A 12,631-nucleotide genomic window follows, 5' to 3' on the forward strand; every position below is an offset into this window, starting at 1 on the left:
GGGAAGTAGTTCGAACAGTCCGTTACAAGGGTGTGAGTAGTCTTTATGGATGCTGACTGCCTTCCTGAGGCACCGTGTGTGGTAGATGCCCTCCAAGGCTGGTAGCTGTGTCCCACTGATCCTCTGCGCTCTGTGGACGACGCGCTGAAGAGCTCTCCTCTCCGCCTCCGTGCAGCTGAGATACCACACAGAGATGCCATATGTTAATATGCTCTCTGTGGTGCAGCGGTAGAACGTTGTCAGCAGCTGTTGGGGCAGACCAGTCTTTTTTAGTGTCCTCAGGAAGAACAGTCGTTGCTGTGCCTTCTTGACCAACGCAGCGGTGTTGGTGGACCATGTGAGGTCCTCAGAAATGTGAGTGCCCAGAAACTTAAAGCTGGACACTCTCTCCACACTTTCCCCGTAAATGGAGATTGGGGCGTATTCTCCATTATGGGACCTCCTGAAGTCAATAATCAGCTCCTTGGTCTTGGAGGTGTTTAGTGACAAGTTGTTACGTGCGCACCAGTCCGCCAGGTTCTGCACTCCGCTCTGTATTTTGTTTCATCACCGTTAGTGATCAGCCCAATCACTGTTGTGTCGTCTGCAAACTTCACGATGGTGTTGGTGTCGTATGCAGGAACACAGTCGTGAGTGAAGAGGGAGTAGAGCATGGGGCTTAGTACACAGCCCTGTGGTGTGCCGGTGCTCAGGGTGATGGTGGAGGACAGGTGCAGGCCCAGTCTCACTGCCTGCGGTTGCTCCGTCAGAAAGTTCAGGATCCAATCGCATATCGGCGAGCTGAGGCCTAGCTGGTGGAGTTTGGTGGTGAGCTTGGTGGGGATGACCATATTGAATGCAGAGCTATAGTCAATGAAGAGCATCCTCACGTACATGCCCTGTCTGTCCAGGTGGGTCAGGACAGTGTGAAGAGCCAGAGAGATGGCATCCTCTGTTGATCTATTTGCCCTGTATGCAAATTGATGAGAGTCCATTGAGGCAGGGATGCTGGATTTGATGTGGGAGAGGACCAGCCTTTCGAAGCACTTCATTGGGATTGGAGTTAGGGCAACCGGGCGGTAGTCGTTCAGGTTGGTGACTTTAGACTTTTTCGGCACCGGCACTGTGGTGGCTGTTTTCAGGCACTTGGGGACCGTTGCCAGAGATAGAGACAGATTGAAGATTCTCGTGAATACCTCCGCCAGCTGTACAGCACAGTCCTTTAGTACCCTTCCCTGGACTCCATCCGGGCCTGCAGCCTTGCGTGGATTGATCCTACGCAGAGCGCACTGTACCTCCTGAGTGCTCAGTGTTAAGGCCTGTCCCTCCGCCATGGCTGGGGTTATTCCACTCCTGGTGGTGTTGCCAGTATCGAAGCGGGCAAAGAAGGTACTCAGTTCGTTGGCCAGTGTGATATCACCGTGGGGGCAGGCGGGGCTGCTCTTGTAGTCAGTGATGTCTCTGACACCCTGCCACATGCTTCTGGTGTCCGCGGTATTGAAGTGGTCTTCTACCCTTTGCCTGTGGATGTCTTTGACCTTTTTTATGCCTCTGTTCAGGTTCGACCTGGCCGCACTGTAGGCAGAAGTGTCCCTGGATTTAAAGGCATTGTTGCGTGCCCTTAGTAGATCCTGAACCTCCTTGTTCATCCAGGGTTTCCGGTTTGGGAACATCACTATTTTCTTGTCCACTGTGACAGTCTCCACACAGCAGTTGATGTGGGAGAGCACAGTGGATGTGTACTCCTCCAAGTCTACCTCTGTACCACTGGTAGCCTGTTGTGCAAACAGGTCCCAGTCGGTGCGATCAAAGCAGTCCTGGAGTTGTAGGGTGGCGTCCTCGGTCCATATTTTGACCGTCCTTATTGCAGGTTTGGTCTTGCGGATGAGGGGTCTGTATGCAGGCAGTAGAAACAGTGAGAGGTGATCGGATTGTCCCAGGGATGGGCAGGGGAGAGCTCTGTAGGCGTCCTTGATGTTGGTGTACACTTTATCCAGCGTGTTTGAGCCCCTGGTAGGGCACTGCACATGCTGGTGGAATTTGCGGAGTGTGGCACGTAGGTCGACCTGGTTAAAGTCCCCTGCAACAATGAAGGCACCGTCGGGGTGAGCATCCTGCTGCTTACTGATGGCCGAGTGCAGCTGTGCTAGTGCTAGGTTAGCATTAGCCTGTGGTGGGATGTATATGGCCATGATGATAACCACAGTAAACTCCCGAGGCAGGTAAAACGGCCTACATTTAAGCAGTAGGTATTCCAGGTCAGGGGAACAGTAGCTGTCTACTGCAGTGTGGTTGGTACACCAGTCATTGTTGATGTAGATGCAGAGCCCGCCACCCTTGCTCTTACCAGAGTCCTTTGTTCTATCAGCACGATGCAGTTGGTTAGGTCCACAGCCCCATCGGGAACCAGCGCGCTGAGCCAGGTCTCTGTGAAGATCAGCACACAGCAGTCTTTCAGGGATCGCTGGGTGTTGATCCAGAGCCTTACCTCATCCAGCTTGTTGGTGAGTGACCGGACATTCGCGAGAAAGACGCTTGGGAGCGACGGTCTTTGTGGAGCCCTCCGTAGCCTGTCCTGCACCCCCGCTCGCTTTCCACGCTTCTGCTTTCGCTCCCGGTGCTTGCTCCGTCTCCTACCCTCCGGAGTGGTGATCCAGGGGGCTGTTCTGCCCAGCTCCATGGGGATTTTGGTAAGGGTACTGTAGTACTCACAAGCCAGTTTCTCGCAGCCACGTCCGATATTAAGCAGTTCCGTGCTGCTCCATGTGCGACCCGTCGGGATTGCGATGCGGGTCCTGGATTTCCTCGTCCTGGAGGTGAGTTTTTTCCTATGGTTTCTGGGGTTACTAGGGGTTCTAGGGGTTCTGAGGTTTTTAATTACCTTACTTTCACAAGCTGCGTTCAGTACCGGGCTGCTCCGAGTTAACTCGGACTTGGGAGCGCAAAGCCGTTGCGTCTGAACGCGCCGCCATCTCAGGTGAGATTAGGAACACATTAGGAACAATTTACGGAAGCCAAACAACCTGCAAATCTGTACATCTTTGGAATATGGGAGGAAACCAGAGCAACCGGAGGTCACAGGGAGAATGTACAATCTCCGTATGGACTGCACCCATAGACAGGATTGAACCCGTGTCTCGGGCACTGTAAGGCAGCAACTCTACCACTGCACCACTGTGCCACCCTCGCCAGCTTCTTCTCAAGATACACTAATGGGGCAAAGAAAGCTGGGGCTGCTCTTCATTCCAATACAGAACCTTTAAATCTCACAAAAATCCTTACTTTTTAAGCCCCCTAAATGGTTTATATGTAACATCTCTACTACACTCCATTCCCTATTTTGGCTGCTATGTCGTACAATCTTAGCATTCCAAAATAATTTGTTATTTTAGTTTGCAAATCAGCTAAAGATATGAAATCAGTTGAGCACTGCATGCCATTTCATCTGCTAGTTTAGTTTAGTTTAGTTTAGAGATACAGCGTGGAAACAGGCCCTTCGGCCGACCGAGCCTGCACTGATCAGCAATCCCCACATTAAACACTATCCGACACACACTAGGAACAATTTACATTTAAACCAAGCCAATTAACCGCCAAACCTGTACGTCTTTGGAGTGTGGGAGGAAACCGAAGATCTCAGAGAAAACCCACGCAGTCACGGGGAGACCGTACAAACTCCATACAGACAACACCTCTAGTCAGGATCGAACCCGCTACAAGCACTAGAACTCTACCGCTGTGCCACCCCAAATGCCACCATTTATTTTGTAGAGATTTCTAGTTCATTGTAAATGTAGACTATGCAATCGAATGTACTGTTATTTAGCATCAACTATAATATCTACTTGGTCTCTCTTCATGTGTCAGGACTAAATGAATTAGCTCTTTTGCTAGAATAACATGCTGCACTGCAATCATGAATCAGGAGCATAATAGCCATCAATCCCTTGGGCCTAATCCGTTATTAAATAAAATCGTGGCCAATCTGATCGTAATCTTAACTCCACATTCCCATCTGCTTCCAGTAACCTTTCACTGACCAGTGAGATATTTTTAATCTTAAAACAAATATGTTATGTGTTGTAAGGTCCTGAGGGGTCCTGGGAGGGTGGATGTGAAGAGGTTGATTCCTCTTTTTAGTTTTAGTTTTAGAAGTACAGCGCGAAAACATGCACTTCGGCCCACCGAGTTCACGTCGACCAACAATCCCCGCACCCTAACACTATCCTACACACTAGGGGTGATTTACAATGATACCAAGCCAATTAACCTACAAACTTGGAAGTCTTTGGAGTGTGGGAGGAAACTGGAGCTCCCGAAAAAACCCACGCTGGTCATGGGGAGAACGTACAAACTCCGTAAAGGCAGCACCCGTAGTCAGAATCAAACCCAGATCTCTGGTGCTGTAAGGCACCAACTCTACCGCTGTGCTGCCCCTTGTGGGTGAGGGAGGTCATTGAGGTCGCTGGACCTTTTCTCTCCAACATCAGAACGCTACAACTCAACATTCTGCATGCTGCTCCCTTTTCTTTCTGCACTACTATTGCTCTTGTGTATGGCTTGATCGTACTCTGGTATTGTACGATTTCCGAGGTGTCGGATGTAGGAGGGAAGAGATTGGACAATGGGGGATAGGATAGAAGCGAGGTATGGTTTAGTGGGGCAAGAGCAGCAGAAGCAATGGGTCGGCCGGTGTCTACCCATCCTTATTCTCCAGAGATGCTGCCTGACCTGTTGAGTTACTCCAGCACTTTGTGTCTATCTGCAGGTCTTTATTTCTACACAGGGATTCAAATTTTTGTTTACATGGTGTCACCAATTTTTAGATAGTGATCTGGTAAAATGTTTTCTCTCAGAGGATCTATACATTTTGAACGAGGCCACAATATGTCATGGGCCAATGCTTGCAATTCAACAATTAATGATCTGGATGAGGGAATTGAAGGCAATATCTCCAAGTTTGCGGATGACACTAAGCTGGGGGCAGTGTTAGCTGTGAGGAGGATGCTAGGAGACTGCAAGGTGACTTGGATAGGCTGGGTGAGTGGGCTAATGTTTGGCAGATGCAGTATAATGTGGATAAATGTGAGGTTATCCATTTTGGTGGCAAAAACAGGAAAGCAGAATATTATCTAAATGGTGGCCGACTAGGAAAAGGGGAGATGCAGCGAGACCTGGGTGTCATGGTACACCAGTCATTGAAAGTAGGCATGCAGGTGCAGCAGGCAGTGAAGAAAGCGAATGGTATGTTAGCTTTCATAGCAAAAGGATTTGAGTATAGGAGCAGGGAGGTTCTACTGCAGTTGTACAGGGTCTTGGTGAGACCACATCTGGGGCATTGCGTACAGTTTTGGTCTCCAAATCTGAGGAAGGACATTATTGCCATAGAGGGAGTGCAGAGAAGGTTCACCAGACTGATTCCTGGGATGTCAGGACTGTCTTATGAAGAAAGACTGGATAGACTTGGTTTATACTCTCTAGAATTTAGGAGATTGAGAGGGGATCTTATAGAAACTTACAAAATTCTTAAGGGGTTGGACAGGCTAGATGCAGGAAGATTGCTCCCGATGTTGAGGAAGTCCAGGACAAGGGGTCACAGCTTAAGGATAAGGGGGAAATCCTTTAAAACCGAGATGAGAAGAACTTTTTTCACACAGAGAGTGGTGAATCTCTGGAACTCTCTGCCACAGAGGGTAGTTGAGGCCAGTTCATTGGCTATATTTAAGAGGGAGTTAGATGTGGCCCTTGTGGCTAAGGGGATCAGAGGGTATGGAGAGAAGGCAGGTACGGGATACTGAGTTGGATGATCAGCCATGATCATATTGAATGGCGGTGCAGGCTCGAAGGGCCGAATGGCCTACTCCTGCACCTAATTTCTATGTTTCTATGTTTCTATCTCCCTTCATGTAGGTACTTACCTAGCACTTCCAGTCCTTACCATCAATTCTCATGTGGTAACCCATCCATTCTCCAAGATTGCAAAGCTCATCCATTTTCCCCTGCAACCATCAATCTCCCAATCCAAGCTTTCTCATCCGCTTCAGTGTTCGGCAGGGGAAAGTTGTTTGGTGGCTTGCCATTGACAGACAAAAGCAGCCCCATTCATGTTCTCAGGCCAAGTTCCATTGAATAACATGGAACTACTCAATTACTCAAGATTAGACAATTCTAACACCTTTTTTTAAAAAGGATTAGGATACTGGGTTTGACCATCTAAATGCACAGTGATTAGGTCAATTTTGTTGCTCCAAACAGCTTCATATTTAACTAGAATGATATCTCAAACCATGAGAGACATAAAAGACATAATCGTGTTGCAAAATTACATTATTTTTTTCTTGTAGTTTTGTTCGCAGCCCATTTTAAATATTGCTGAAAATACATCTGCCACAATATTAGCAAAACAGAAATTTAGTAACAGCTGATTGAAAAAACACTTCTGGCATACATTCCTACTGCACATCCTGGCCTTATGCTCACAGAGAAATCAATTAAGCTATACTTTACAAGGAATTAACACATCAAATGGTCTGAATTTCAGGAAAGACAATATTGAATCTCTCTTCTGTTCAAAAATAGGATATAATGGTAGATAACATGGCAAAAACACATGTTGGTATACAAAATATACTTGCTTTTATATGTACTTTCTAATATATAAATCTGTTATTTCCAGTCTTGATGGAAAATCCTGACAATGCAACAAACACTTGCCTGCTGAAGCATAAATCCAAACTCTGACTCTCGCCATCTTCCTCTACAAGGTAAAGGGAAAGTGCTTGAAGTTTGATGGACAGCAGCATAAGGGTGACACATTAATATCAGCTGCTGCATTCTAACACTCGATGTGGCCGGCTTTCTGTCACTGTACTATTTTTGTAAGCTTTTTATTCCCCAGCCATTTTGACAGCTATACATTTGGTAGCAAGAAGTTTGTTTCCAATTCTAAACAGTCCAAAGTGAAATTCTGGCTGTCACATAGCAATGTTCCACTGTGCCTTTTCAATGGAAAGCTGTAAAAACATTTCCCCCCTTCCTTTCCACCCTCCCCAATAATCAGTCTAAAGAACTGAATCCTCGCCGAGCCATTATCTCCAGAGATGCTGCCTGATCCGTTGTGTTATTCCAGCTCTTTGTGTCTAACTTTGGTATAAACCTGCACCTGTAGTTCCCTTTTATTGCATATATGACAGAGTTGCGTGACTAGTATGGAATATAAAAATAAATGTTAATAGTGTTACCAAACACACATTTACAATGAATGTTGCTAACCCTCAAATCACTGAGATGTTGTGATAACACATATTACTGACAACAATTCATGCCCTTGAAACCATCTCAATTGACAAGGATCTGGGAAGTATAGTACCACTGATATTATTTTTATGTTTGATGGCACAAAGAACATATAAATTATATACGGTATGGAGTTTACACAAAGTCTAACAACAATTTTTTTTGATTAGCCAACATTTTTTCACGCACTTCTTTTTTCCATTGTGACTGAAATTTTTGTGTTACTATCATAATTTGCCATTTTAGATTGCAATGGTTATATGGTGATATTTTTGATAACATATAACAGTGAAAACCATGAATGAGATCATTTTAAGATAATCTGAAAAGGGATAACGCTTCCACCAGCGCTTTCTTATTAACCACCACACAGCTGTATCCAATAAATTCTGGTTCAATATCGGCCCATCCTCTTACTCATGCACATAAAAAAACGAATGAGCTATAAAACACCCTGGCCATGTTAAACCTCCTTATAGCAGTAGATTCTAGGGCCTATTAGCAGCATGGGACTTCACCAGCAGTGACCTGAATTTGAAAAATTAGGCCATTGTGTTCTCAAAATGGAGGGTGGTCCAATTTTAGTGTGCAATCCGAGAGCAGTAATAGTACCAATATGCATAACCTCGTTAATCAACTCAAATACTTAACAGTATTTGAGAGCTGGAATTTATTTTGTTCGAGTTTACTGTGGTGCTCCCATTATGTCTCGAAACATTCAGTGATTATCGGGAAACATATCTGTTCAACCAGGCTTTGAAATGAAGAACGCAAATAGTTTCATTACCAGTCCATTTCCTGCCAAGACGTTGCCTGAACTCGTTTAGATTTAGGTTTAATAGTATCACACGTACCAAAGTACAATGAAAAGCTTTGTTTTGCATGCTAACCAAACAGATCGGACATACCATACATAGTTCAGTTTAGTTTAGAGAGACAGCGCGCAAACAGGCCCTTCGACCTACCAAGTCCGCACCGACCAGTGATCACCGCACGTTAACACTATCCTACACACACTAAGGACCTTACATTTATACCAAGCTAATTAACCTACAAACCTGTATGTCTTTGTGGGAGGAAACCGACGATCTCAGAGAAAACCCATGCAGGTCACAGGGAGAACATACAAACTCCATACAGACAGCACCCATAGTCAGGATCGAACTCGGGACTCTGGTGCTGTAGCGTGTAAGGCAGCAATTCTACTGCTGCCCTTAAATACAATAAATTCAAATTCAAGTACTATAGGTACAGCAAAGAGGAGGATACAGAGTGCAGAATATAGTTCTCAGCTTTGCAGTGCATTGAAGCTCAGCAGATCTATGGATAAAGTCCAATATCCTCAATGAGGTAGAGGTGAATAAAATATTAACCTTATGAAAGGAACAGTAGCTTATGGAAAGAATGTCATAAGCCTGATAACAGAGGGGAAGAATCTTTTCCTGAGTCTGGTGATGTGCGCTTTAGAGTTTCTGTACCCTTCTGCTGGATGGGAGCAGGGGGAAGAAGGAATGATCGGGATGGGACAAGTCTTTTATTACGTTGGCTGCTTTTCCGAGGCAGCGTGAAGTGTAGATGGACTCAATGGTGGGAAGTCTAGACTGTGTGATGGACTGGGCTACATCTACAACTCTTTGCAATTTCAGGATCAGGCCCAAGGGATTGATCGGTCAGAACTGTTTGCCAAAACAGGCTGAGCTCTTTCCCAAACAAGCCTGTTGAGTTACGCCAACGCTTTGTGTTTTGCTCTGGATTTCAGCATCTGCAGTTCTTTGTGTCTCCATAGATAACACTGTGTCTTGCTTCATTCTCTGACATAATGAAGGGATATTAGTGAGCTAGCAAACTATTCTTGCCATAATAGACCAGGAAAATATTTTGTTTGTTACTTGAGGTGAAAACATTTTTTAAATTATGTTCTGGTCCATGAAAACATTTCTTGGTCCTTAAAACTTAATTTAAAAAATGTAATTTCTAATTCCCTTAAATATAGCTCTTGTAATTTCATTATATTTCCAATAGATTTCTTCATGATATTTGATATACAATAGCACGATATTTATATGCATGTTCTGATCTCTGTTTCACTCTGACATCTTTCAAATGTTAGATAGTGATTGCACTTTTACTTAGTTGAGGGAACTCCTTTGTGTGAATGGTTGCTTTAGCAATTTGACGTCATGGTTGTTGCTGAGCGTGAGGGTGTCCTTCTGAATAGACAACAACCGTTTGCTGGAGGAGGGAAAACCATAGCCCATAGCATCACTTAATCTTGGCAGCTTGCTTCAAGGTCAGTAGTTAGTCCCTTTGCTTTGTTGCTGATCACAGAGTTTTTGCTGGTGGAAATGATGCCACACCATTGCACCGCAACTTCAGGTAACATTTACACACACAACTGCCTGGCTCAAAAGCCCCAATTGTCTTTCACAATTTTTGAGTTATTTTCTGGAATAATTATAACTTCCAAGAGTCATGGAGCAGACCCCCAAATGTCATGAGAATATGTTAATGAACCACTACGGTGCAACAGAAAATCAGGTCCCAACCCTGCCCCCCCTTGTGTTCCATTTCATTAAACTAAGATGATTGGAACTGGTCCACGCAGATGTTTTCTTACGTGGTCATTAATCACACTTCCTACCCCCAACCTTTCCCTGCTTTCAGTACACAGCTGTTAAACTTTTACATTGACCTTACCACACTGGCGACTAATCAAGCTGCTGCTCTCTGAATTTATTGCAAACACTACTATGTGGGCTGACCAGCAAGGGAGCGGAGGATTGATCTTATATTTTCATTTTAGCCGGACGCTGATCCGTCAAATGCGTTTCACTTCTGTTATATGTTTGATTTCACTACTGTGCAAATACAAAGGCCATGGCAGGGAGCTGCGTAGATTGTAAAGTAATTGAAGATTGTGTGTCTTTTTTGTCATGGTGCCAACTGCATCTCAATGTTAGCACTCATCCCCCTGTGTCAGAACATTTTCACAATCCAGGGAATAAGGGTTTCTACTGAGTCTGGAGTATTTCCTTCCTTGGGTGAATTACACTGTACCTTGCTAAATGGGACAATGAAATACTATTGAACAATTGAAACATTGAACCATTTCAAAACTTTAGACCCAATCGTAATGCCATAAGACATAGGAGCAGAATTAGGCCATTCACCCCATTCAGGACGGCACGGTGGTGCAGTGGTAGAGTTGCTGCCTTACAGCGCCAGAGACCCGGGTTCGATCCCGATGATGGGTACTGTCTGTATGGAGTTTGTACGTTCTCCCCGTGACCACGTGGGTTTTCTTCGAGATTTTTTGTTTCCTCCCACACTCCAAAGGCGTACAGGTTTGTCTGTTAATTGGCTTGGTAAAATTGTAAATTGTCCCTAGCGTGTGTAGGGTAGTGTTAATGTGCAGGGACCGCTGTTCGCTGCAGACTTGGTGGGCCGAAGGGGCTGTTTCCGCGCTGTGTCTCTAAACTAAACTAAACTAAACATCTCATCGAGTCTGTCCTATCAATCATGGCTGATCATCATACATATTACGAGCGGGAATAGACTGTTTGGCCCATCCACTGTTCTCTCACATGCAATGATGTTGTGGCTGATCAGATTGCAACCAAAAGAGTGCTTTTTACCGGCAGCAACCTTTCAGCGCTTGTTTATTGAGAATCTGTATAGATTTGCCATAAAAATATTCAAAAGACTGGTTTGTGGAAAAGTGTTCTAGAGACACAAAACTCTCTGAGATGAAAAAAAATCACTTAATCTCTGCTTGAAATAGGCGACCTCCTATTTTTAAACAGTGGCCCCTTGTTCCGGAATATCCCACAAGTAGGAGCATCTTCTCCCCATCCATCAATAGTCCTCAGAATCAATCAAGTCCTCTCTCATCTTTCTAAACTCCAGATAATACAGGCCCTGCCTATCCAACTATTCTTTGCAGGGCTATCTGTTCAATCCAGGTATTAGTCAAGTAAACTGTCTCTGAACAGCTTCTAATGCAGTAATATACTTCTAAGAGGCCAACAATGCCCACAGGATAGACACAAAATGCTGGAGCAACTCGTCGGGACAGCTAGCATCTCTGCTGAGAAGGAATGGGTGACATTTCGGGTCGAGACCCTTCTTCAGACCCGAAACATCGCCAACCCGACCCGACCCAAAACGTCACCCATTCCTTCTCTCCAGAGATACTGCCTGGCCCGCTGAGTTACTCCAGCATTTTGAGTCTATCTTCAGTGTAAACCAACATCTGCAGTTCCTTCCTACACATTTCGACTGCCCACAGGTTTCCAGATAGAGTTTCACTGATGCCATATGTAACCTTCCTACTTTTGCATTCAATTCCCATCACAATAAACAAGAACATTCTCTAATTATGCCGTGCCTGCAAACTAGCCTTTCGCAAACATGTCATCAATCAGGTTTCCCTTGATCCACACAAAACTACAGATCAGTGGAGACAGAAGGAACAGCAGATGCTGGAATCTTGAGCCAAACACAAAGTGGTGGAAGAACTCAATGGGTCAAGGAGCATCTGTGGAAGGAATGGGCAGTCAACGTTTTGGGTCGGGATCCTGCTTCAGACTGATTGGAGCTGGGAGGGGAAAGAAAGCTGGAAAGGAGAGGTGGGAGTGGAACAAAGCCTAGCAAATGATAGGTAGACACAAGTGAGGGGTGGGGCTACATGGCAGATGGGTGAAGAAAGGCAAGAGGTGAAAAGGTGTCAGATAAGGAAAGAAAAAAAAGAGTGAAATGTAACAGCAGAGGATGGGATATGGGTGAACGGGGACAGGGAGGACTGCACCACAGTGCTGCTCTAATGTGTGCTCCAATACATGACTAGGATTTTTGGTATTAGTTCTGTAGAAGATGAACCAGCAACATTCTCGATCACACCCTTGTCACTTCGCCAGGGTCCACACAATTACACATCAGCCAAGTAGATTATTGCAGTGCAAAGCGTCACAGCGGTCTCTGGTTGAACTTTAAGGCCATCTCAGGTTCTTTACGAACCAGCAATGTGCACCAGACTTGCTGTAGCAAACATGGGTAACATAGGATCATTAAGTCTGGCAAAGGCAGTTACTAACAAGATGTATAAAAAACATTTATTTGTGTGTGTGTGTGTGTGTGTGAATTAACGATCAAAGATTTAGAATGTTACCAGACTAAGTGGGTCCCATTGGGTCCCAGCATCACACGAGAGGGCTGGTCCCTCAACGCAATATTCCACCTCTCCACCAATTCCAATATTGATGGCCAGTGGGGGGGGGGGGGGGGGGCATTATGGATCGCTAGTATGGGTGTTGTGGGCTGAAGGGACTGGTTTCCAGAGGGCTGGTATGGACATAGT

At 45.2% G+C, this 12,631-nt stretch overlaps 1 protein-coding gene across 1 annotated transcript in view; it reads right to left on the reverse strand.

Moving 5' to 3' along the window:
• Positions 1–6,770, reverse strand: part of LOC116982049 (epsilon-sarcoglycan-like) — a 51,899-nt gene extending 45,129 nt beyond the window's left edge. Inside the window, exon 1 of the mRNA XM_033035332.1 lies at positions 6,694–6,770. Coding sequence (XP_032891223.1) covers positions 6,694–6,730 — 37 coding nt within the window. The 5' untranslated portion in view covers positions 6,731–6,770. The remainder of the gene's footprint in view (positions 1–6,693) is intronic.
• Between the last annotated feature and the right edge of the window lie 5,861 nt (positions 6,771–12,631).

Source organism: Amblyraja radiata, chromosome 16, assembly GCF_010909765.2.
Source record: "Amblyraja radiata isolate CabotCenter1 chromosome 16, sAmbRad1.1.pri, whole genome shotgun sequence".
Taxonomy (NCBI): domain Eukaryota; kingdom Metazoa; phylum Chordata; class Chondrichthyes; order Rajiformes; family Rajidae; genus Amblyraja; species Amblyraja radiata.